The sequence below is a fragment of the Notamacropus eugenii genome, chromosome 1 (genome assembly GCF_028372415.1).
Source record: "Notamacropus eugenii isolate mMacEug1 chromosome 1, mMacEug1.pri_v2, whole genome shotgun sequence".
Classification (NCBI taxonomy): Eukaryota; Metazoa; Chordata; class Mammalia; order Diprotodontia; family Macropodidae; genus Notamacropus; species Notamacropus eugenii.
The window spans coordinates 707,321,675-707,348,358 of NC_092872.1; the positions used below are offsets into that span (position 1 = coordinate 707,321,675).

The following is a 26,684-nucleotide window of genomic DNA, read 5'->3' on the forward strand; positions in this document are numbered from 1 at the left end:
ATTTGAATACAAAAGGGATATTGCCGATTCCTTTCCTTTTTGCTTCTCTTTCTTCCTTGGTGGACGGTGTGGCAAAATTTCTGGGAGTAACCAGGTGATATGTTTAATCTGTATTTTCCCACTGGGTTGCCATGTGTCCATCAGCTCATATTGCCTCTTTATTTTCTTCTCTTATATTTTCTCTTTTCTGATCTTAGGTGAATGAATAGTCCAAAAGCAGAATGTTTGGGCAACTGGGAGATCCATCAAAGCCTTTAGAAATCCACCAAGAAGCAAAGCTGGGGGTGGAACCAAGGGAGCCAATGATGAAAGGAGGAGGTGGAAAGACAGTCACTTGAGGTCAGTGGTAGCTTTGGGCATCATGACCCCTTGTGATGGAAAAAAAGGACTATTAAGTAGAAAGGCACCAATCCTCATAGCCCAGCAGAGAACTACATCTAAGGAAAATCTCACAAGACCTTCCAAGGGGAGAAAATAACTCTGAGAAACAGGGACCTTGAGTTATCCCATGGTCCCACACATTCTCTACACAGGTGCCTTACAACACTGGTACTGAAAATTTGAGACCACTCTCCCAAGCAACCTTATTGTGAAAGCAGACAGTGCGCTCCCGGTTTGGAGTGGCATTATGTTTGCCCTTACTCTTCTTCCTATATTTTATTAGAAAACATCCTTTTCTAGATACTTAAAGAGTTCTTCTAGTTGATTGATATTGGGCAGCACACCAGACAGGGGCTTGTGAAGGACAGAATTGGAAGCTCAAATCTCTTAGGATTACCTCTAGAATCTGGAGGGGATATTATTAGTCAGCTGCCCTCAGAGGACCCAACTTGCTAATGTAAATAGGAGTTGGGAGAGTGAGCTCACAGGAGGTGGTACAAGTGGATACCATTCATTAGTCTTTTCCCCAAATACATTCGTACATTCGAAGGAATTGAGGGGATTAGCATGGCAAGTGGTTAATTATGGGATTTGATTGAATCACACTGACTCCATCATGTGACTCAGTTCTGGAGCTAGTAGCTCAGGTCCCTTTCTATTCAACTATGAGTCTGGTCTAAATTTTATCCTGTGAAAATCTTATTCAACTGTGGGAATTGAGAGAAAACCTTATTTCATCGTTCGAACCTAGCCCTGCGTGGCTGGGAAGCTGAACCACTTTGCTTTGCTGCTTAGAGACCCTTAAGTAATGACCTAGATTATGGTGACCAGAAAACCTGGTCAGATCTGAAGACTGATGTAAGGAGTTTTCTCACAATTGTACATCTCTAGCAATCCAACTGTCTTATCTAGAAACTGGCCTCATACTGATCAATTGTTTATTGTTTTCATGTTCCTTGGATTGTTTACCAACACTTGGGGGGAGTAGGACACCCCTTTTTTCTGATTTCAGGAGATTGTACCTATTCACACTTCTCCCAACTTGTAAAGTCCCTAATCTTTCCTCCAAATGAAAATCAGATTACCTAATATTGTATTATTTCCTTTTGATTAATTGGCCTTATTCGATTGTTTTAGTATATAAAAATCTCTCTCCCCCTACATTCAGGACCCGGGCCTAAGCCGAGGGGATTTGGTCCTAGTTTGTCAGTCAGTTGGCAACCATTACTTAATAAATAGATATGCTTGGAAGATCAAACTTTTGTTTCCTTAGTCATTTCATCTCTCACTTACTACGCTACTTCTTTCCAGACAGAGAATTAATACACTCAGAGTGCAGCATGTTTTCTTCTATTTCTTTCTTTCACCCTTTTGAAAAACATGGCTAATGCAGGGCATTTTGTTTTTGCATGACTATACATATTTGTAATTGGTTCTGTTTTCTTGCATTTTCAATGATGAGGGGGAGACAATTTGGAACTTTAAATTAAATTTAGAAAAAAAGAGAAAAGAATGGAAAGAGAGGGGAAGAGAAATACATGGGTAGAGGGAAGGGAAAGGAAAGTTAAGGGAAAAGTTAGTTGTCTCCTACAATCAGGATGTACAAATAGTTATCTATACAAACAAGGAGGGGGTGGAAAGGCTAACACTTGAACCTCATTCTCATCTGAACTGGTCCAAAGAAGGAAGAACACACACACACACACACACACACACACACACGCACACACACTCACTCACACATGCACACATATAGAATTGAGTGCAGAAATACTTTTCACTCAAATAAGAAGGTAATGGGAGAAGGGAGAATTAGAGGGAGGGTAGATTAAGGGAAGGATTAGTCCTAACTAAAATTCTAAGGATACACAAAAATAGTTATAGCTCTTTTTGAGGTGGGAAGGAACGGGAATATGAGGGGGCACCCACTGGGGAATGGATGTACAAGTTATGGTATGTGAATGTGATGGAATACTATTGTGCTGAATTCTTATCAGCATAATGAGTAACTAGGATTTCAGAGGATTAATGAGGAACCATGCTACCCAGTTCCTGACAGAGAGGTAGAGTAAGAGCACAGATTGAAATATGTATTTTTAGACGTGGCCAATGAGAAATTTTCTTCTGCTTGACTATACATGCTTATAACAGGAGTTTTGTTTTTCTTGCCTTCTAAGTGGTGGTGAGAGGAGAGAGAAGAGGGTGGGAAAGAAAAACTGATCTTTGTTTAAAAATAAGATAAAATTTAAAACATTTTAGATTCTGTAGTAAGGTAGCAATATCGTTCCTTCTGGAGCTATGGTTAATATCTACTACCTTACAAAATGTAGTCCGTGATAGCACTGTGTGGTCGTCATCGTAACAACTTACAAGTTAACATTAGGGACGCTTTGTCTCCTAGAATGCACACTTATCAAGCAGGTTCTCAAATAATACATTTGTGACAACTGAGACAACTGGGAAAGGAAGCAGCAGGCAAGGGAACATAACAGTACGTGTAGCTGGCTGTTTTAAAGTTTACATCTCACATACTTAACTAAGGCTTTGCTACTTCCAAAAAAAGCACTCAATAGAAATTCAGAGCTGTTCATTCTAAAATGAATGGCCTGCTACCACAAGGTAGTCTCTCTGCTTGGGAGTGGACAGTCTTCTTTTCTGGATAATGGAGAGGTTCACCTGTTCTTTTGCCTTAAGCTCCGTCAGAACCAAAATTCATCTGCAGTGGGATATACAGAACCTCATCATCGAAGAGACTGGCTTTTAAGCAGCACTTTTAGTGATTAACAGTGATTTGGTTACAAAAAGTTTTCCCCAGTTTCCTTTGTAACTACTTTGAAATCTGTTTTAACTGTTGGATAATTGCCAATTTAACATAAAAAGATATTCTTTTGTGATAAGAACATGGTCATCATGAGAGCATTTAGTCATCTGAGTAAAATTAACTTGTATAATAACAAAAGGAAAAGACCTATTGCGTAGGTGGCTTGGTTTGGTTTCCTACCATTGTGTATCTGGCAGACCAGACAGGGACAATAATATTGCTGAGCTATTAAAGAAAAAGTTTGAGCTTATCAACAATTTTTTTTTTTTGTTACCACCAATTCCCCTCTTTGATCACTTGTATTATATCAAACAGAGAAGCAAGGATTCATTTAGGCAACAACAAACCTTGTAGACGAGTAAGATCTTCTAGCCTGGCTGAACTGATGGGCAGCAGGTATAGAGGATAGAGTGCCTGGTCCTGAGTCAGGAGGACCTGAGTTCAAATCTGCCTCAGATACTTAATGGCCGTGTGACCCTGGGCAAGTCACTTCACTCTGTCTCAGCTTCCTCATGAGTAAAATGAACCAGGAGAAGGAAATGGCTAACCCACTCTAAGATCTCTGCCTAGAAAACTCCAAATGACGTCATGAAGAGTTGGACCTGACTGAACAGCAATAGAAACTGTGGTAGAAATAAGATAGAGAAATGAGTGATTAATTTTGTCTCATGGGGCAAAAAAAAAAGGGCCCTGCAGAGATGTTACTTCTGCTTCTAATTTGCCTGACTGAGAATGAATTTTGTTACCTTAATAAAATAATAGGAACGAGTTTGTTAACTTAGCATAACTAACTCTATTTTGTTTTGTGACTGAATTATTTTGAGGCAGTTGATGTGATAAGTTGTTTTTTCAATAACAGATATATGCTTGTGTGGTATCATGCGGTAAACACTTGTGTGTATTCTTAAACAACTGATGAACATAAATAGGCACTGTGATAAGACATGATAAGTAACTTGATCAGTAAATTGTATAGCAAATTACCGGTCAAATTACAGTTATCCTTTCCACATTGCAACTTTTAGATACATTGGGGGTTGACATAAGAAATTAAATTTGGGGGGAATTTTGTGGAAGCTGCAGACGATACGTGAAGGTAAAGGCCAGCAGATGATACAGAAAAAGTTTAGAAACTCAGAAATGCATAAAATATATGTACAGTATTGTATGATATCAATATATTTTATCTTTTAATACCATAATAATTCAGACTTTTTCTCTGGTACAAAGGGTGGGCCCAAAAATTTTGTGTGGATTTCCCAGATTGCGGGGGCGCTGTGCTCCTAACCCCCTCCATATGGAAAGGATAAACATATGTGAAATTTGGAACATTCCAAGCTAGAACACAAGCCCACTGAAAGCCCCAGCCATCAGTCTTTTCTTAGGGTGCAACAAAGACCCGCTCCTGCATTCCTCCCACTACAGACTCAACAGCCTATGTTGGCTCTAAAGCATCCCTTACTGCCATAGATCTGTCATGTTGTATGGCTATTTCAGATGGCCTCCAGCTCAGAGGTGAGTGCAGTGGATGGAACACTAGACCTGGAGTCAGAAAGACCTGAGTTCAAATTCAATCTCAGACACTAACTCTGTGACCTTGGGCAAATCACTTAACTTCTGTTTACTTCAGCTGTAAAATGAGAATAATAGCACCTACATCTTTGGACTATTATCAAATGAGATATAACTTGTGAAAAACACTTGGCACAGCACCTGTCACCTAGTAGGCACTATATAAGTACTCATTTTCTTCCCCTTGGACAGAAGGGAAACCTTGTCATGAGTAGTATATCAGAACTTCTAAGATTAAGGTTAATGGTTTGTTCTTAGAGGAGGGGGTTTGTTTTCAAATTTTGATCGATAAAATTTGATTGCGTGCATTGAGAAGTCTAAATCTAATTCATCTTTCCATGCGTTAGTTAGCCTAAGAAATGATACCTTGCCTAAGCACTTGCATCACAGATGAGAGATTACACTTTAGAAAAATCCTTTTACATAGCCTTCATGTAATCCGTAAAACAAAGGTGCCAAGGATTGTTCATGGTCTCAATTTCTGATTTAATACAGTATTCTCATGGGTAAATCTCTTCATTCAGGGAAATTGACTGGGGTTAGACCAGGCCTTATCACAAATATAAGCTGATTCCAGTGTAATAATCTTAATGATAAGATGGAAGTCTGTCCTTTGAGTGATTTTCCAAATCCACAAGTGAGTCAGTCAATAAGCACGTATTTCGGTGTGTGCCAGGCTATGCTAAGCACTAGAAATAAAAAGACAAGCCACATGAAAGAGTGCTTGCCCTTCCCCCTACAGGGGAAGAAAGCATATAAAATGAAAGAGAGGTAAGGGTGGAGGAGAAGAGGATACCCAGTGCTGGGGTATGATGGAAAAGTCCAGAGAAATACAGCCTGGTGGGAATGAAGGAAGAGAGGGCTGCTCTGGGCTTCTTCTTTACATGGAGGTTTTGAGAGGAACCTTTCACCCTCCAATCAGAGGGCAGGCCTTTAGGAGCAGAAGGTGCTTCTGAGGTGTGAGTTCGAGGACTGATGAGATCTTCCGGGATGAAAATCCTCTTCCAAATTCACAAAAATACTAACATCTGTGAAAATAAGTTGAGAAATCCATAGAAAAATAAAACAAGTGTTTCTAATTCTAATTCCCTAAGAGGGAAACAATCATTTCTCTCTGTCTCCTCCCCCACCCTCTGTCTCTCTTTCTCCTCATATCTAGGAGGTCTAAAAAAAGCTTAGGTTGATGCTTTATATAATCCTGGACTTTTCTTTCTGCCTTGAAATATAATAGCATTTGCGTACTGCTTTAAGATTTGCAAAGTACTTTGTATGCCCTAGCTCATTTGATGCTCACACAACTTTGGAAAGCAGGTGCTAGAAATTTCCCCATTTGACAGATCAGGAAACTGAGACAGAGAGAATTTAAAGGACTTGCCTGGGGTCACGCAGCTAGTAAGTATCTGAGGTAAGTACCAAGTCTTCCAGACTATTGAATCCTATTCTCTATGTATGGTGTCACCTAGCTGCCTCTAACCTATCTAATTCTATCTATCTACCTATCTGTCTGTCTGTCTATCTGTAATCATTTAATATCATCTGAACTTCAATAAGGGCCAGAGCCTGAACTAATCAACCAGAAGAAGAGCTAATTCCTGTGTTCTCTGAGAAAACTCAGAGAATACCTATGTCAACAAGGCCAGATGGGGCTGACTTGGGAGCATTCTTTCCTCTGTTTATGGTCTTTAAGGATAAGACCCTTAACTCGAGACACTATCTTGAATAATGAGAATTTTTCTTATCTCAATATTTTGTGGACATATACTGTGTTCTAGCATGTAAAGGTAAAGAAAACATGTATCCTGAGTTGTAATTTCAATTGACACTTTGTCAACTCTCTTATCTTATTGTATTTCAATTTCCTATTCAATTAAGAAAATTCCTTTCTCATAATATGGTTAAACACATATGGAAATCATAAATTTGAGTGGCACAGAGATCCTGAGCTGGGATTGTTCTAAAACATATTTAAGGCTGGGCATGCTTTAATGAGTCAGAATTCACATTCTGGCTCCTTGTACTTACATCTTTCTGGCTTTGGCTAGTTTTAAGGGAATAAGCATTATGAATTTATATACCACCTACCCTGTTTGCCTCCTTTAACCAAACTTTCAGGTCAACACTATCTATCTATCTATCTATCTATCTATCTATCTATCTATCTATCTATCTATCTATCTGTCTATCTATCTGCCTATCTATCATCTATCTATTTACCTGTTTATCCACCATTAGGGGTGCTGGGACCCTGAAATGCAGGTCCTGCCTTGAAGGAATTTGACCCAAGCCTTCTTTCAGTCAAAGACAAGGTTCATTAGAACACTAGTCAGGGTGGGAGTGATTCTAAAAATCTGCCATATTGGCCAGACTCTTAAGGAATGTGAGCATTTGTGATGCTTGTGTGGACAAGTGGCTCAGATTGAATCTGAACACTTTAATGGAGGCAAAATGGATCTTTTATACAAAAGGCTGGGAACAGATGGAATTAAGGGAGGTCCAGGGTGAGACCAGGTGCAGACAATGAAAGGGCAGCTAATTAACTAGGAATGGCCCCAGGGCAATTGTGCCAGGGACCTGGGTTATGTGGGAAAGAGCAGGGGCTTTTTCTTTTTGGGGTCCAGATCCCATCCCCATCATATCTATTTATCTATCTATCCACATATCCACATATATTATATATACTATATATAGATAGATATAATTTATATACATTTTAGTTGGTCCATTCTTGAAATTCTGATAGCTGACAAAAATGAGGACCTTCTATCTATCTCTATTTAAGCAAAAAAAAAACCAAAACCCCAAACCCAGTTAATTCAATTTTATCTGTTGTTAGAGAATCAGAAATCTAAATCATGGATCTGTGCTACAAGAATAAGAAAAATAACTAGCATCTAATGGATGTTTTAAGGTTTGCAAAATGCCTTACCATCATCGTCTCATTTGACCCTCACAACACCCCTGAGGGATAGGGGCTATTATTATTCCCATTATACAGATGGGAAAACTAAGATTGCATGACTTGCCCAGGGTCAGACAGTTAATCTGATTTTGGGTTTTTAATTCAGGCCTACCTGATTCCACTGTGGGCCTAGTATTACCTGCCTGCTGAGGTAATGCCTCTATATGCAGGGCTGCATTTTTAAAATTTACTTTTCAGGGCATTTTTTTTTTTTTACATTTCTTGTTATCTGTTTACTGAGTTTCAAGTCCATGTTGTGTCAGTGCAAATTGTCTTTAATTCTTTTTTTTAGCTGCAAAGTCTAATTACCTTAGAATGATTCTTTCAAAGTAGAGTTTTATTTCTTTTTATATTGATTCAACATTTCAATTTCCTCCTAATACTGTTAATTTCTTAATCTGTTTTCAAATCATGTTTCAAAGTGTGTTTTCAGATCCAGTTTCTTGGTTTCCATCAAATCTGTCTCTTTTGCAAATTAGCACCATTTTTTCCCCTGCATCTCCCATCTGTTGCCTAACTTTGCTACCAAGTGGTCAGAGGTGAAGTTTCTGGGTTTACCTGCCCTTTTCTTTTTGCTGCGTAAATCATTTCTTATTTGGTTTCTAATTTAAGAACTTGCAAACGTGGAATCTATTTCCATTTCTTTTTAGATGACTTTGTTTCTAATTCACTAGACAATTGAACTCTGCCAAATTATTCAGAGGCCCACAGTGGTCAGGTCAACTAAACTCTGCTTAAAAAATGAGATAGTTCCCTTTTTCTCAAAAATATTTTAGTGCTCTTTCTTTTCTCTCAGAAGTAACTTTTTCTTTAAATTAATCTATTAATTATATTAAATATACTTGTGCCAAATATATTTAATATTTATGTATTACATACAAATCTATAATATATAAATCTATTAAATGTTGAGCCAGGACTGGCTGTGATGCATAAGACATGAACTGGACAAATGGAAGTTTCTTTTTGCCCTGGCAGTGATGAAGCTTGTAACTGCTGTTAGCCTCCAGGTGGGAAGAGAGGTCGTCTCAGCTCCACCCAGGACCACATGTGACCATGAACACATAGAATTTTTTTCTTTTCCCTCTCTCTATCTGTTCTTTCCCACTCTCAAATGTAGGAGGATGGAGACAGAATGGACTAGTTTGTGCCCAGATGGCTCAGGAGAAGAAAGTGAGGTTGGTGACCTTGCACAACCCTCCCTCACTCAAATCAAAGTCAACTGCAAGTCATGTCATCATCTTGATGTCATGGTCCTCTTCAAGAATGAAGGACAAACACAACAAATTAGGGGCTTTTAATTCAGGGTTCATGATTTTTAAAATATATTCTAGTAACTCTTTTGATATAATTAGTTTCCTCTGTGGTCCTATGTATTTCATCATTTTATGCCTTTGAAAAGACTCTTCTGAGAATGGGTCCTTGACTCTAAAAAGGTTATGTATCCCTATTTTAAAGATTCCCTTTTCCAACTGATCAAGGGTTGTCCAGACCCTCCAAGATTAATATGTCAGTTTTCTATGAGTTACCTTACCAAAGTAAGGTACACAGAGTAAGTCTGTTTACCAAAAGCAATGTCAGGAACCTTCAGTGAGCTAAAGTCTTGCTCATTCCCAGACTCCTTTGCTGGTGTTCGCTGGTTGACCTTGCTGAGCTGTCCCCCACCCTGCCCCAAAACCAACCCAAACCAGCCTTGTGGTCAACTATTCTTGCAAAACATACTGCTTACGTGTCCCACCAGTTTCTGGAAAAGAATATCCTTTCTTTATAAATCTTCCCTGCCTCTCTTAAGCAGTGGGATCCTTTATACTTTGTGCCCATTGAGGGCAGGGGTGTGTGTGCCTCAGCACTAGTGTCTGATTTTCCTCCTAATAAAATATTTTTGCTTTCAACTCAGCTTGGACTCCTCTGCATTTTGAGGGGTGGGCTTCTTGGGGTTGGCGAGGTGAACTCAAGAAATGCTTCCATCTATTGAAGCAATCAGGAAATTTTTTTATTCTGTTATTCTATTTCATTTAGTGGTTCACAATCCCTTGAGGAATCGTGGTGATTGTCTAAGGTTTTTGTGCTAAAAAATTCCTTATTGGGACCTTAAGCAGTAAATAATTGCCCAATTATGTTACAAATATATTTATCCTCTGTGTTAACAAGCCTGTGCATGTTAGAAGCATTCAAAATTGCCTTGACGATGTGTACCGTTGATTTTGGTGTTTGTACAGAGATCACATCAAACTCTGACTGCTTCTAAGTGCAACATGTCCTTGCCATTCCCTAGCCTGTCATCGAATTGTTGCAAACAGCAAAAATCTGACATTCAAGTGCAAACCAGTTTCCAGCAGATGGTGGCACATCCCCTCATTTGTGTTCCACATACTGCACCAGACCAGCTCCAGGGTTTCTCCCCTCTTGCCCTGTAATCACATCTCATCAGTAATCACGTGACAAAAATGTTACAAAGTTAGCATCCTGGTAGCAAAAATGTCAGGCTATTTGAAAACCAAGATGGCAGTGCATGTGCATCAACGTCATCTTGGAAACGTTATGGACTATTGCAAATATTCTGCAGAAACAAATCTTATAATGCTTCTCTTTGTGACATGGTATTGAGGCTATTTTCCTATTTAGACAATCTCTACTTATGTTACTACTTTTCTAGCTGAAGGATTTTCAAATTAACTGGTTGGCAACCTTGGCCAGCCATTCAGAAGTTTCTATTTGGGTGTAGCTGGTGCTCCTTGTAGTAGAAGAGGAGAAAATTGTCTAAAGATACTATTTCCTACTCATGATGGAAAATGTTATCCACATCCAGAGAAAGAACTATGGAGTCTGAATGCAGACGGAAGCAGACTGTTTTCACCGTTTTTGCTTTTTCTTTCTTGTGGTTTTTCCCTTTTGTTCTGATTCTTCTTTCACAACATGACTAATGTAGAATTATGATTAATATGATTGTACATGTGTAGCCTATAGTAGATTGCTTGCTGTCTTGCGGAGGGGGAGAGAAGGGAAAGAAGAGGAGGGGAGGAAGAGAAGGGAGAGAAAAATTTGGAACTCAAAAATCCTATCAAAATGAATGTTGAAACTATGTTTACATGTAATTAAAAAAATACTATTAAGTGAAGGGGGGAATAAAACAATTAAAAAAAGAAATTCTTTTCATCCAAAAGTTGGCTTATAGATAAATATTATTTAAAATAAAGCAACATATGCAATCATACTTTAAGTGCATTTATCACTTAATTCAACAGTCATCATTTGCCAGTAGAAAAGTGAATATTTTATATTTTAATGAACAATTTATTTTCATCAATTGGTTAGGTAACCAAATTGAAGAAAAAATGTCCATCGCTCCCCAAAAGAGCTTATAGAATTCTCCTACCATATTTGACCACATATCTGTGAGAGCAAGCATTCTCACTTTATTTTTGTTTTAAGTCAAGATACAGACATAAAATTGATGAGGAATCAGATTTAAGACTGCCTGGTATTAAGAAAAATAGTATAATCCTTTGTTCAAATAAAAATATTCCAACTTTGAAATTAAGTTCATATATGATTGTGATATTATATGAAAGATGTTCCAAGTTGTAACTTATTTCACTAAAAATGTTATTTATAATTCAACAAAATTTGTAAAATAAGGAAATTTGATATGAAATCTTGCATATAAAATAGTAGGCATATGAAGTCAGTCAGTCAATAACCATTTATTAAGAGCTTACTATGTGTCAGGCTAAGTTCTGGGGACACAAAAAGTGGCAAAAAAGACAGTCTCTGGCCTCAAAGAGTTTAAAATCTAACGGGGAGACACCAAATATACAGAAAGCAAGCTAGATAGAAGACAAATAGGAAACAATAGACATAAAAGCCTAGAATTAAGAGGTGTGGGAAAAGTTTCCTGGAAAAGATGGCATTTTGTTGGGACTTACAGGGAGTATCTTGTTGGATTCCTTCTTTGAATTCTTAGAGATTGCCCAACATAAAATATTCATAATTATTTTATAATTAGAGCCTTATAATTCTATATGTGGGATTTTCACAATTATAAGTAGAATAAAGCTTTATATTTTATCATTACAATTATATAACAAAATTTAATTTGAAGGTTTTTTTGGGCAAGTTATCATGATAGTCACTGTAAGCCCTTAATATATAAATCTAAAAGATCATTATAATCAATATATTAAATTATTTGAGGAGGAGTACAACACATTTAAACAAATTATTAAAAGGGATTCACAGAACAGCAAACATGGGAAACCACTGGTATAATTATTACCCTAATCTGGTCCAGGTAAGTCAGTCAAAAGCCCCTTCTCCTTATCAAGTCATCACTCTAACTACTTCAGGGAGGCATCCTTTCCTGAATTGGGGGGAGGGAAGGCATCAGAACATTATTTTCATAACAGATAACTAAAGAAAGACTGAAGAGGTTCCCTTTTCAGATTAATTAAAAAACTTCAGATTAGGATACTTTCACTTTTATTTTTTCTACTGCACTTTTTTGTTTATTTTATTTTATTTATTGTGCTTTTAAGCAAAATGTAGTTTCCTTGTTTATTTCTTTTGATATTATGATATTATGACCAGTAACTCTGTTTTAATGGCTGTGATGTATGATTAATTCTGCTATAACCTTTCATTTTAACTATTTGATTTTTTTTTGTTTCAAGTGTGCTTTTTCGTAAATTGCATATTGTTGGATGCTGCTTTCTAATGTACCTTGCTAGTTTCTTCTGTTTTATGAGTTCATTCTGTTCACATTCAAAGCTATGATTTCTGTATATTTCCATCCACTATCTAGCTCATATCCCTCCATCTTTTCTATAAGGATAGCATGAGAGGCTTGATTAAATGCTCTGCTCAAGTCTAGATAAACCTAAATCCTATCTACAGTGCTCACTGGATCTTTTGGTCCAATAAGGATATCAGCAAAAAGGAAAGCAAATGAGCTTAGCTTGATATGATCCGTTCCTGATGAAACCATGCTAGGAATTCAATAAACAGTCTTTTAATAATCCATTCTGGAGTTTTTCCAAGAATCTGAAGTAAAGCCCTAAGTTAGGAAAAAAAGTCTATAGTTCGAAAATTTCATTTTTTTCTTCCTCTTTTAGAAAATCAGGACATTTGCCCCTTTCCAATCCTGTAAGACCTCCCTACTTCTTCAGTCTCCTTTACTCTGTCTCTGTGGAAGTGTCCATTCTCTTTGCCAAATCCAAGCCCTGTACCTGTACCCTTAATCCCATCCCATCCCATTTTCTCCAGCAGATTGTGCCCACAATCACTTCCCTATTTAGCGATCTTAGGTTTCTTCCTAACGGTTCTTTCCCTGCTGCTTACAAACATTCCCATGTTTTCCCCATCCTTAAGATTATTTTTATGTTAATTTGGGAAAAGATAGATGACCAGCAAAATAAATGAAGTTCTAATTTGTATTGAAGCATATGCCCCTGCTCTCTCCCTCTCCCCAACCCCCATTACTCTTTTACAAATATTAAAAAAGCATTTTAAAAGTATCTCAGTCACAATGCCCAAAGGGCTATACAACTGTGCCTACCCTTTGATCCGACAATGCCACTACTAGGTCTGTAACCCAAAGAGACAAAAAAAAAAAAAAACACGGGAAAAGGACCTATTTATATGAGGGTATTTATAGCAGCTCTTTTTTGGTGGCTAAAATTCTCACTTGCTCTGACCACCCCCCACTAATTACTGCCTAATTTTTCTGCCAAAAAAACTGGAGTGGTTTGCCATTTCCTTTTCCAGCTCATTTTACAGATGAAGAAACTGAGGCAAATAGGTTTAAGTGACTTGCCCAGGGTCACACAGCTAGTAAGTGTCTGAGGTCACACTTGAACTCAGGTCTTCCTGACTCAGCCCACCACAGCTAGCCCATGACTAGTGCTTAATAGGTACTTGTTGACTATTTGACTGACTGACAGTAACCTCTAGAATACTGCCCAATTCTTTGAACTGTTAGAGATAGGTCAGTGCTCTGTGACTACTTCACTCCTTATCTGGTTTTGCATTCTCTATTAGCCATTTGTGTTTGATCCCCTCTCAAGGTTGTTCTCCTTGGCAAAGAAACACAACAAAATTAGAGTTGAGAAAAATCCCACCTTTGTCCTGCTCTTTCTTTGACTCTCCTCTGTTCCCAGTACAGGAACAACACACACACACTCCTATATACACACACTCCCATATTTACATTCACAAACATACCTCTCCATTTCCACCCCTCAACTCTCTCCCAGTTCTGTTGTCCTTAACATTCTTTGCCGGCCTCAGATCATTCTGGTTGTTGTTAGTTTTTTTTTAAGTACTCCTGCCTGACAGTATTCTTACAGGACCAAGCCACACTTTTTTATTCATCTTCTCTTACCTGTCCTTGCTTCCATTTTCTGACAATGTTCTAAAAAATATAAGCAGGGTGGTGAGCTCCCTTTGCAAATATTATTCTCTTTGGAGATTCTCAAGACATATGAAATTGAGATATATCCCACCTTTCCTTGCTTCCTCCTCCCCTGCCTCTGACATAAAGGGTACACTTCAGAGAATTCTCAACACATTGGCTCATTGCCCTGTCTCTTTAGGGGAAACTTGGGAATATCACTATCTGGCACAGATTCAAAAGTAGACAACAATTCCTCTTAAAAGCTCTGAAGCTCACAAGGTTGCAATATACTCCCTTAACACCCTTTTTCTTGTAATCTTTGACTTCCTTTAATACTCAACACAAGTTACCTTTTGCAAGGCTCCTTTCCTTCTCTTTCTGCTAATGCCTTGTCCTCCAAGAGTACCTTGTGTTGAAAGGAAAATTCTTCATTTGGGCTTTCACCCTGCTTAATGAGGAAGAACTCAGGATGAAGAGAATTAAAAGAATTTTATTATACATACATTAAGGTAGCAACACATGGATGAGGATGGGTTGATCATCAAAGATCAGTAATAGCTATAGCTTTTATAGGTAACTTTAAGACAATTCAGATAGGTCCACTCAGCAAAAGAGGTTGAGCCCTTGAATCACGGTTTCTCCCCAGGGTAGCAAGAACTTGACAATTTGTATGTAGAGATATGTGACAAAGAACAGGCTATGCAAAAAAACTGAAGACTTGGTTTCTCCTTTCCCACCAGAGCCTCTCCCAATACTGGCTAATAAGTAGGGCTGGAAACAATGGGTAACTGTTCAACATAACTTTCAGCACTTGTATCCATTTTGAATGCATATTATATATGTACTTATGTAACAATGAAAGCCATTAAGAGCAGAGAGACTTAAAACACTTACCTTCTTTTAACCAAGGGGCCCCTTACCTCTGGACCCATACATGTTGACCTTGTGTTCAAACCTAAGGGGAACCTGACCTGCCCAAAGGACCTTTCCTCAGAGGAAATCATTCAAAACTTTGGTTTTGGCATATGTCTGGGATCTTCCTAAAAAAGATCAGAAAGGTACTCAGTTTACATTGTAGATCAGGTATAGGACAGCTATATATCTCCTTTAAAAAGTGTGCATTGACAATGACAAAATGTAATACAACAAGAATTATCAGTTACTGTATTACATGTAAGTCATTGTTTAAGTTATAAGAGTTTGCTGAATGGTCATTTCACCTTCCCTTCAGCCCTGTACTATCTGAACAACCTCATGTCTTCTAGCAATTTAGGGTAGGGTTTGGGTTTTTCTCTTCCTGTCATTGGTAACCTTCTCCAAGTAATTGCTTCAGGAGGCACCTTTTACAGTGTAGTCAGAATCAGCTGAGGGACCCAGAATCTCCTAACCATGGAACTCATGGGGATGCCTCCAAGTGTAGAAACATCTATCTCAAAATTGAAGCTTGGTTGCCTATGCCCAGAGAAAGAAAATGACGCAGAAGAGATAAGTGAGTCAGCTTGAGGTTCAGGCTCACTCTCTCTTAGGTAGTACATATTGTAGTTGCTATGTACCATTGTCATTGGGACTGGGATGGGGGAGGGGAAGAGGAAATCCTCTACCCTTCAAAACAGAAAGTTCCAGACAAAATATTCCTTGACAGGGGTTCGGAAGAAGTCAGACAGGGGGTATGTTGTTCCTCCCTTCAAAATCTGCTATGCTCTTACATGAGCCGATGCTGAGTGAAGTGAGCAGAACCAGGAGAACACTGTACACAGTACCAGCAACACTGCTGTGTATAGTATCAAGTATAATAGACTTTGCTCTTCTCGGCAATACAGTGATCCAAGACAACTCCAAAATACTTATCATGGAAAAAGCTAACCACATCTGAAGAAAGAACTATGGCATCTGAATGCAATGTGTATTATTTTTCACTTTTTAAGTGTTTTTTGCTTTTTCTTTTTTGTGGTTATCTCCTTTTATTCTGACTCTTCTTTCACAACATGACTAATAAGGAAATATGTTTAACATGATTGTTAAATTCTGTATTGGATTGCTTGCAATCTTAGAGAGGGGGGAGGGAAGGGAGGGAGGGAGGTGAATCCAGAACTCACTCTGCTGTGCCAGCAACCACAGAACAGATGTAAGCTGATTTGTATCAGCCCTAATGGACAGAACTAGCACAAACATCCTAATTCTGGGACCATGGCAACTTTTTCAGCCTGATCCTCTTCCTTGTTCCATGTAGGCATCTCATGTTCTCTGTAAAATTACCCCTCCCTGGGAAATAGAAACTGAACCCAAGGTGCTGTGGCTATACCCAGTTGGGCCACGACATGATCATTCCTCCCCAGCTTTGAAGCTTTTCTTTGTCTTTATAATCTGTGCAGCCTAACTCCATAGAGAGCTCAGTTCCAACTGTAGCTCCCAAAGCATGCATGCACGTCTGCTGACACTTTGAGAGAAAATAAACACACACACAACTTCGGTCTTTCTTAGACCTAACTCAGGAGGTTGACAACGCTAATGATAATAATGATACTATTATTATTTAATTATCCCCTCAGCTCTGTCATGAAATAGCTTTGGAAAGGAGAAAGACTGGGCAGAGTGGCTCACTCCCTGGTCTGAGGGAGATTTGTGTCCCATTTGTCCCGTGGTTCTGGGGGCTCTTCTGCTCTTTCCTTTTTCCTTGGCCTCTTTGATCAATTTCCACATCCCCACTTGAGACTTCGGTCTTTTTGTTTTTTTCAGAATTACCCCATCCTGAGAGTCCCTGCCCTCTAGGCTGGAGCAGAGTCTTTCTGACTAAAGACGTACAATCCCCAACCCTCATCTTCTCTTACAATTCACCTTGCCTACATCTGGCTTTTCTCAGTTTCTGTTTGCCTAGTGTTATCCTACTGGCAAGCTACGCGATTCAGTTACTCAGCCAATCAATCATCAAGCATTTTTAAGTGCTTACTACATACCAGACACTGCACTAAGCAGTGGAGATAGAAAGGCAAAAACTGTCCCTGCTATCATTATCAATTGGGAGAGACATCATATCTATAAATAGGCACACAGAAGAGAGATACACAAAAGATTAGATGGAAGGAAAACTTGGAGGAGAAGACTCTAACAATGGGGAGACTGGGAAGTGAGAAGTAAAGATCAGATTAGGAAACTGGTTAAAACTATTTCATGGCTACATCTCTCTTCCATATAGGCAATGACCAGACTGAAGAAGCATGGGGGTGGCAGTTAAAAACCTCACAGTATTTACTGCAAATGCTAATTCTGTTAGGGCCAGGGCTTCATCTTGCAGTGCCAGTGAATTCTGTCTTACCGACTTATTTCGGGAAATGAAGGCATTAAGAATTTTGGAACATTTCACTTCAGCTGATTTAACAAGTGAATATATCATCCTGGTATCCACACACTGAAATGACATACAAATGAACCACTGACCCAAGTTAGCAGGACTTGCAGAGGAGAGGGGCTAAAATCAGGCTTTGCCATCCCAGAGGTAAAGGGCCTTTCACTGCCCACTGATATCTGTGTAACTTCCATTGTTAGGGGAGTTCTTTTCATCTGCGTTTTCCTGTTGTCTCTAGATGCCAGAGATAGCAGGAATGGGTGGTGGTGGTGAATTTAATATAAAAGTAGTCACCAAATAAGAACATAGATGTAAAGGGCTTTGCAGACCATAGGGTGCTATGCCAATGCTAGCTATTTTTAAGGTTTGGAGGGGCATACCTACTCTGTCCCTATTTGCCCTTCCGTAGATGGTAAAGTGGATAGAATGCTGAACTTGGATCTGAGTTCAAATTCAGTCAAAGACACCAGTCTTTAGATCCCAGTGTAATGCCAGGTTAGAAGACTCATTGGAGGAAGTTGAAGTCTCAGTCCTTACCAGGAGGGGCAGGATGTTGCCACTTAGAAATTTTTAAAACTGATGATTTCTTCTTCATTGTAGTAAAGAGTAAAGGGGAGTTTCTTAACTTTCAGAACCTACTGGGAAGGGTCTCTGCTGCTCCTGAAATCTATCCCCAAATTTTGTTGATTTCAATTCCACTTTAATAAAAATTGTTAATGAGCGAATAGTCCCTTCATGTTCACCCAAAGTTGGAAGGAGATAAGAATCTCAATGGAATAGTGGTGAATGTGAGCCAACCAAATGTGGATTATGGTTGGGAATATTCATCCCCCTTAGACTAGACTAGATCAAACCTGGGCTGAAAGGAGAAAATGCAAGTCCTGTAAATGCACTTGCAGAGCTACTGAAGAGGATTCAGGGGAAGCCCAAATGTGTGAGGCCACATCACTCCCATGCAGAGGGAAAGAAATTGGAGTGATTTAGATGGGCCACTGTTGAGTGACTTAAGCTGAAATGACATCCTTGGTGGCTAGCCCAATCTCCACTCCTGTGGAGTGAGGCAATTCATCTTTTATACTGTGTAATTTAATAACTCATTCAATACTGCCCTCCCCTAGAAGTTGTTCAAATGGAGGGGAAAGGACGCACAATACCAAATGTTATTATAGTTGTTAGCCTCTCATTCTCAGAAGAGGACCATGACATCAGGAAGGTGATGCCATGACTTACAAGTGAATTAGATTTAATGAAGGGAGGGTTGTGTGAAGTCACCAGACATACTTTCTCCTCTGGAGCCATCTGGTTCCAATGGTAAGATAAAGATCACAGGGACCATTCTCCAATGATCTTTGCAAAATACACATGGCTGGCTGTCAATTAGGAATTATATTTCCCATGAGGCCCCAGGGCCCAAGAAGCAGGGACTGATGGACTTGAGATGTCAAATTCCTTCTGGAAGAGACATGCTCATAGGATAGAGACAGGTAGGAGGAGGAAGTAGAATTCTAGCCAGTTTATATAAAGGCCATGGCAAGAAGTCCTAAGTCGTAGAGTGGAGGAGAGAACAGAACAGGGGAAAGATTAAAACAGAGGTGTCAGACTCAAGGTGCATGGATTGGCAAAACTCCAAATGTAATTGGGAAAATGTTTAACAAAATAAATAAAAATACAATACAATATAGATAATGTTAATTTGTGGTTTTCTAAGTCAACATGTGGTTCAATTCTATTTGAACTTGGAAAATCAGGCTTTAAGGTGTTTTAAATCGAGCTACTTGACTACAGTTTTAAACCCAATCACTCCAGCTTTTACGCATGGCCAATAAGAGCCCCTGCCCAAACTTCTGTGACTCATTGTTTAGCTTTTGGTGGCTTAGAATGACTGTAAATAGATGCTGTTTTCTGTTCTGTCCAGAAACTCTGAGGGTCTTCCCCTCTTAAGATGAGATTTTTGTGATGGTAAATTAAATCATCTTTTGTTACAATTCTTACCTAGCCCTTAGTCATTAAATGGACCTTGACTCAGAGATAAATTAAACTTATGATTCCACAGAAAATATGCAATATCGGTAATACCAGTGATAATAATTTAATATCATTTTTGGACCTTAATAAGGGTCAGAGCCTGAACTAATCAATCAGAAGAAAAACTTGAACCTAACAACTTCTCTGTTCTCTGAGCAAACTCAGAGAATGCCTCTTTCTGTATCAACAAGGTCAGGTGAGGCTGACTTAAGAGCATTCTTTCTCTTTATGACCACTAAAAATGAGAACCTTACCCCAAGATATTATCTTGAATAAAGGGACTTTTTCCTAATATTTTATGAAAACATTCTATGTTATAGCATATTAATGGTAAAGAAAACACAGATATCCTGGGTTGTAATTTCAGTTGACACTTTGTCAACTCTCTTATCTTATTGTATTTACCACTTAGTCAATTAAGACATCACTTAGCCTGTTACCTCTTTAATCAAACTTTCAGGGCAACACCAGAAAGATTGTACATCAATTAAGGGAATTCCTTTAAAAGAATTTATATCATGTCATTCTGTAAAGAAAATGAGGAATGTGGCAGTAGTGTAGAGCCACGTGGGGTGGGGTTTAGTGACCCTGGAATTCTGGCCAATGGGAGGCGGGTGGGAAATTCGAATCGAAAGCAGGGCGTATAAACCTTGCCTTTGTCTGAGCAAGTGTAGCAGTTCTTTAGGAACTAACCATTCATTAAGGGGGGAATGAACGAGCTTTCTTTTGTTTACTGCTGTGTAAGATCCTCTTTTGAAATTTTCCAACAGCTCAGACAAGAAGAGATGAGGGAAAGACCTTAATTTAGAAGGCCAAGGTCTGGGCTCTCACTAGTCATCTGGACTTTTGTCTTGCCATTGGATTCCAAGAGAATGAGACTGATGACTTTGTATAGCACTGGCAATTCAAGACATCATCCTCGTGATGTCACCGGTCCTCTGAGAACAAAAGTTGAACAACAGCTGGGCTAAAATGTCAAGCTTCTGGTCAAGTTAGGAGGAGTTGGGCCAACAAAACCAAGAAGATTGCCAAGGTCTGCCCATGAGATATCCAGGAAGGTGTTGACGATGGGGAGGCAATTGTGAAATTTTCACTGTGAGCATTTATACTTCAGAAATGGCAAATGCTATAAATAGATTTATTGATTTCTATACTTAAGAAAGTGTGGAGAAAATGTCAAAAATATAGATTGAATTTAAAAGTATGTCCTGCATTTTTTTTCAGAGAGTTGATTGAATATTTACCAACACACTACTGCAGAGCTAACATCTGAAGATACTTAAGACTGTGGAAATTTTATCTGGTTTTCCTGCCTGCATGTAGAAGCCTAGAGGGAGGAAGCTTCCTCTTTGGACTTTTCTGGAGAAGAGATTAGGAATACATTAGCTGGGGGAATGATTGCTAAGAATGTTTTTCTCTCACTCTCCTTCCTTTCCCCACTCCCCACCCCCCACTTTCTTTTCTGATCCAATTAAATGTGTTCACTGATCCTATGCTGTGCTTTGCCTAGGTTTCTCTTAGCATGGTTTTAATAAAGTAGCTGCACCTAAATTAATTTAAACAGGGATTCTTAACCCGGGGTTCAGTAATGTTTAAAAGTTTATTTTGATAACTGCAATTCCTTTTGTAATCCTACTTATTTCTTTTATACATTTAAAAACAATATTTGGAGAAGGGATCCATAGGTTTTTTATGAGATTGCCAAAGGGTACTGGAACACACAAAAAAGTTAAAAATCTTCATTGTGGAGGACCCCAGTTTCACACTGAGGTGGGAGTTCAAGGTATATGGGGTACACTTACCATAAAAGACTCCCACAAATATGACTTTAAGTCTGTGGAGGGCTACTGCTGGCTGAACAAAAGGTAACTAGTTTTTCCTAGCTCTTAACTCAATAGCTAATCTATTTCTAATATTCAAAAAAGTTCATCTCCTTCTTTATGGTGGTTAACAACCAAGTTATAGAACAAGCCTTGCTTCTAATTGCTCTAAAATCCCACCTGCAAAGCTAAGGATTCCTTGAAAAGGCCACAGGACCTTGATTTAAGATCTCCTGAACTCTTCTAGTGAACAAAGGAGGGATGATAAGAAGCTGGTCTTTTTGAGATGGAGGGAGAGAGAAATGTGGGCACTACCCTGTTTTGAAAGTTGGGATCAATCTGGATTTCTCATAGCTACTTATTTCCTATGACCTTCAACCACTGGGCAAGGAGAACAATATGTACCTTGTATAGTAAATGCGAGTTATCTGTTTAAATTTGGGAGAGGCTTCATGACCTAGTACTAGAACACCGGTGTTGGAGTCTCTAACAGTAAACACCCTAATGTACACAGAGGGGCTGCTATCACAGGTTCTTTGATCTGCTTTTCTAAAAGGAAAGACAAATTCTGAAGGGTCAACAATCACTTTAATCAAGCACATGCATCATTCACTTAGTTCGGGGGGCAAAGTTCAGTACCTTGAACTTCAGAGAAAATATAGAGAAATCAAAGATCAACAGACAGTCTTTCAAACTGTCTGACATACATCACATATTGACGGATAACTGTCTGACCATACATACGTAGTTACCAGAGAGGGAAGCATCAACATTTGGGTTTTCAAAGCCGGGAGGCTCCTTACCTGCTGCCCAGTCTCGTCTGGCCAAACAAAACACTTCCAGTCAGTAAACCCCAAAGCAAAACCTCCCCTCAGAGTATACATATTCTTTTTAAAGCCAGAGAGCATCACAACCCTTGAGAACCAGTGCCTCATTAACAAAAGGTGTGGGCTTTCCTACAAATCTTCCCAGGCTCATTAATGGGTAGGGAAGATCTTCAATCACATTATTCAATCAGAGACACTTTATACTAAAACAAAAACAGCGAAAGATCCTACTTAGCTTTCTCTTACAGAGTCTGTAAGACCCAAGTTCAAATCCATCCTCAGATGCTTACATGTTATATGATCTTAGACAAGTCACTTAACCTCTGTTTTCCTCAATTTTCTCATAAAATGGAGATAACAGCACCTTCCTTCCAGGGTTGTTGTGAAGATCAAATGAGTTAAAATTCTTATGCTCTTAGCACATTGCCTGACACATAGTAGGCTCTATATAAAAGTTATTGTTATTGGTTTGGCTTAACCCCTCCCTCAGAGTCTCAGGGGGATCCCTAAGATTTATCTGGTAAGTTATAGATGGATTGTGATCTGTGCTAATGATAGGAGTTTCCATACCAGGAGTTCTCTAAAAATCATTTGTGCATGTTTAGCTTCTGACCCATTTTTCTGGATGCCCTTTCTATCATTCCTGACCTTGTACCTAAACTCCCCAAAGGCATGACCTAAAAAGTCTCTTGTCCTTTCCCAGATACTTACTAAATGTGCTCGAATTGACTGATATGACTATGAGATAAGATGACATGCTGCCCTCCTTTGTTCTTGAAGAGGATCATGACTTCAGGGAGGTGATGCCATGGCATGCAAATGCATTGGGTTTAAGTGAGGAAGGGCTGTGCAAGATCACCATCCTCACTTTGTCCTCCAGATCCATCTGGTCCGGTGACAAGTTAAAGATCAGGAAATGGCCCCCAAGAAAGGATGACAATGGAAATGTGGAACTGTCTCACCTAGGAATGAGTATAAGCCGGTTCTGAGTCGCGGCTATTGTTCTATTTTGGTAGAAAGCTGATACTGTAGAAATAACAAAGGTGAGAGACCTGCTTGAGTTTCCATATGCAAATCTCCAGTCAGCTGAGACTACCTTCTCAGCTTCAGGCTCCCACCCAGGAGCTCCATTAGCGTCACTAGCATAAAGCAGTAACGGAATTCGGCTTCTTGATTCCCTCCCTCCCTCACACCAGCTCTCCTTCTCCATGGCGGCTCATGCTGTTAAGCTTTCTCAACCATCCTGCCCCCAAAATGGGCCAGTGGCAAATGAAACTCATCAGAGCTGAACCACTGTGCCGTCACCAGCCTCTCCCACTGTTCTGTTCCCACTGAACTCTAAGTACAATTCAGAGAACATGGATAATGAATAGGGTTCTCATGCCAACCTAACCGTCCACTTACAGCATCGATATAGCAGTGGGATAAGGGAGTTTCCTTTTTTCTCACCCATACTAAATGCATTTTAGTTTTTAACAGATGGGCATTTAATGGGCCTGGGTACAACATTTGATCATTAAAAGAAGAGGAGAGAAGGGATTCTCAGCCAAGCAGAAGGGCTTGGGGGTGGGGGTGGGGAATGCATGTAGAAACAGAGTTCTTAACACATACTTATTTTTTGCTCACCCTGACTTCTACAAATCCACATGTGGGATGACTCCAGGTACACATTTCTTTATTGTGCTCAACATTTCGTGCTTACATGACATTCCCTATTAACCTAGCACATGGGTTAGATGTTCCTCATTGCAGCATTCAGGTATAGGTGTTATTGGGAGGGGTTGATACAGGAAAGAGGGTATCATAGGGACAGAGAATTTACCCAGGGTTAATGAGGATTAGTGGGGATTTCAGCCCAGATAAGAGATAAGCCCTCCTCTCATCTGCAATGTGCCTGCCAGTCAATATCTTTCTGGAAAGGGGAGGGAGGTCAGTGGTGGCCTCAGCTATGCTCATCTCTGAGATTCCCAGAGATATCATGTGGCCTACCCTGAGACCCAGAAAGCTAGGCCTGGATAATTCAGCCCACTATTAAATTCCAAGCCAGGAGCCTGAGTCATGAGTATATGCTTGGCTTGTTCAATTTAATTTAACAAGCACTTCATGAGCATCTGTTATGTGAGGTGCTGTGATAAGAACTAGATTCAGAGATGAAGAGGTATATAAGGGATCATTATTGAGGAGTTCAATTTGATGAATATGGACATGGCCGCTGCCAATTCCTTAAGGGGACCAAAAAATCCTCACTTGATCTTTCCATCCTGCTCTGTCCTATTTTTCTTCTGCCCTTTATAGCTGAAGTCCTCTAATAGGTCATCTATAACAGGTGCCTCCACTTTGTCTCCTCTCACTTTCCTCTGAACACTTCACAATCTGGCTCCTGATCTTGTCATGGCACTGAAACTGCCCTCTTCAAATTTACCAGTGTGTTAGTTGTCACATCCAATGGCCTTTTCTCAATCCTCATTCTTCTTGGTCTCTTTTCAGTCTTTGACATTCTTGGTACTCTTTTCTTTGGGTTTTCTGGACACCACTCTCTCCTGGTTCTCCTCCTACTTCTCTGATTGTTCCTTCTCTGTCTCCTGATCTAGAGCATTTCCTCTAACCACAGGGGTCCCACACAGTTCTGACCTGGGTTCCCTTCTCTTCTCCCTCTACAGCATTTCATTTGGGGTTCTTATCAGCGCTCATGGATTTAATTATCACCTCTATGCTGAGGATTCTCAAGTCTATCTATCTTGCTCCAACCTCACTGCTGGCCTTTAATCTACATAGGTTCCCAAAGTGGGGTGATGCCACCCCTTCGGGGGCACTGGAATGATCCAGGGGGGCAGTAGTAGCCTCAAGGGCAATTGAGAGGTGTTGAATAAAAAGAAGGGGGTGGCAGGAGCATAAGGAAAGAAGAAAAGAAAATTTTGAAAAACTGTTTATACATGTTTGTTCTATTACATTAGTTACAGTCATATTGATTATACTATTTTCCAAATAAACATACAAAATGCAAGTTACGACCAAATAGTGGTTAAGTAGTTGACAGGAGAGCATTATCTGAAGTCCACTACGCACTGGCAGGAATACGTGAATGTAATGACTTGTTTACAGTATGATACTATATGACTATGTGACACAACATTTGTGTCATCAAAATTTCAGCGTAGAAAAAAATCGCAGAAATTTACGATAAATTCGTAAATTTAAGATGCATCATTTCAAAAATGTTACATTTTTTGAAATGATACAAATTTCAAAAAATAAAACATTGAAGGGCTAACGAAAGCAGGTTTCCAGGGGGATGCTGAACAATTTTTATTTTTGAAAAGGGGGTGGTAGGCCAAATAAGTGTGGGAAACTCTCATCTAGAATCTTAAATTGGATGTCCAGGAGACATCTTAAACTCAGTATGTCCAAAACAGAACTAAGTTATCTTTTCCCTAAACCTTCCTGCAACCTCAGGTTAGAAACCTAAGTGTCCTCCTCACTAAGGAAAGTGAGTGTAAAGTCATGGAGTGATGTGTGTGAGGAAAGCAAACAGGCTAGTATAGCTGGAAGAAAATATGCATTTATTAAGTATCTAATATGTACCAAACTCTTTACAAATATCTCATTTGATCCTCATAAGAACCCTAGGAGGTGCTATTATTATCCCCATTTTATAACTGAGGACACTGAGGCAAAGGTTAAGTGACTTGTCCAAGATCACACAGCTAGGTGATGTTGGAGGTTGGATTTGAACTCAGGTCTTCCTGACTCAGGTCTGTCCAGCACTCTATGCAGAAGTAAACCTACTCTTCCTGAAAGGAAGTGAATTGCCTTCTACCGCTAAGTAATCTTCCTTTAGTTAACTACTGAATTAACCTAAGAGTATCTCATTTTGTTCCAAAATGAGCCCTGAACTACCCAGAGGGCTAACCTCAGTCAGGTTTGCCCACTACGCAAGAACCTGAGAGTGCTTACAGTTCTGTCTGTCCCCTTCTGCACACTATAGGTGGGGTGTGGGGGGTATGTATGCATGTGAGTGGGGGTGGGGTGGGGAGTAGAGGTGAAGCATCCCTGTCATAATCAGCCCGTCGAGGAGAGAGTTTGGCTTTTATTTTCCTGGTCAGTCCAGAGACCAGGGGAATTGAAGGGCGAGATCGCCCATCTCTGCCTGGTACACATTATTGAACCTGGCATTCTGTTCAGGTGAAAAGTATTCCTTCCAGTTTCCTGCTACACCTAAAGGGAGAAAAGGACACTGAGTGAAATGCTGGGATGGGTAAAGTCCTCACTTCTCCCTGGGGAAGCCCTGCAGAAGTCCCCAAGGTGTGGAAAGGATGGGGTGAGGTGCACCTCCCTGGGCGCAGCCTGCCTTACCTTTCCTCAAAAACTTTCCCACGCTGTGGTCAAATATCACGGGAGGGATAAGGGAATAGTTAAGCAGATCATTTTGACTCATGAAGGAAAAACTGCAGTAATGTAGAATGTTCTCAAGTTCTTTGGGTTCCAGCTGCTGGCCCAGGAAGGTGGACAGGTTCTGGATAGCCTGGCGAGGGTCCTTGGAAACAG

The 26,684-nt window shown here is 39.6% G+C and overlaps 1 protein-coding gene across 3 annotated transcripts in view; it reads right to left on the bottom strand.

The window, feature by feature from the left end:
* Window positions 1-5,236: 5,236 nt before the first annotated feature.
* Window positions 5,237-26,684, bottom strand: part of LOC140521388 (sulfotransferase 1C4-like) — a 48,597-nt gene continuing 27,149 nt past the window's right edge. For 2 of the 3 annotated variants that reach the window (XM_072636365.1, XM_072636367.1), the window contains 2 exons: window positions 26,493-26,673; window positions 25,683-26,354 (listed from right to left, as the gene is read on the bottom strand). In XM_072636365.1, the coding sequence (XP_072492466.1) occupies window positions 26,239-26,354; window positions 26,493-26,673 (297 nt within the window). In that variant the 3' untranslated portion in view covers window positions 25,683-26,238. Of the gene's footprint in view, window positions 5,803-25,682; window positions 26,355-26,492; window positions 26,674-26,684 lie in introns of those variants that run through there. The other variant, XM_072636366.1, reaches the window with a different exon arrangement.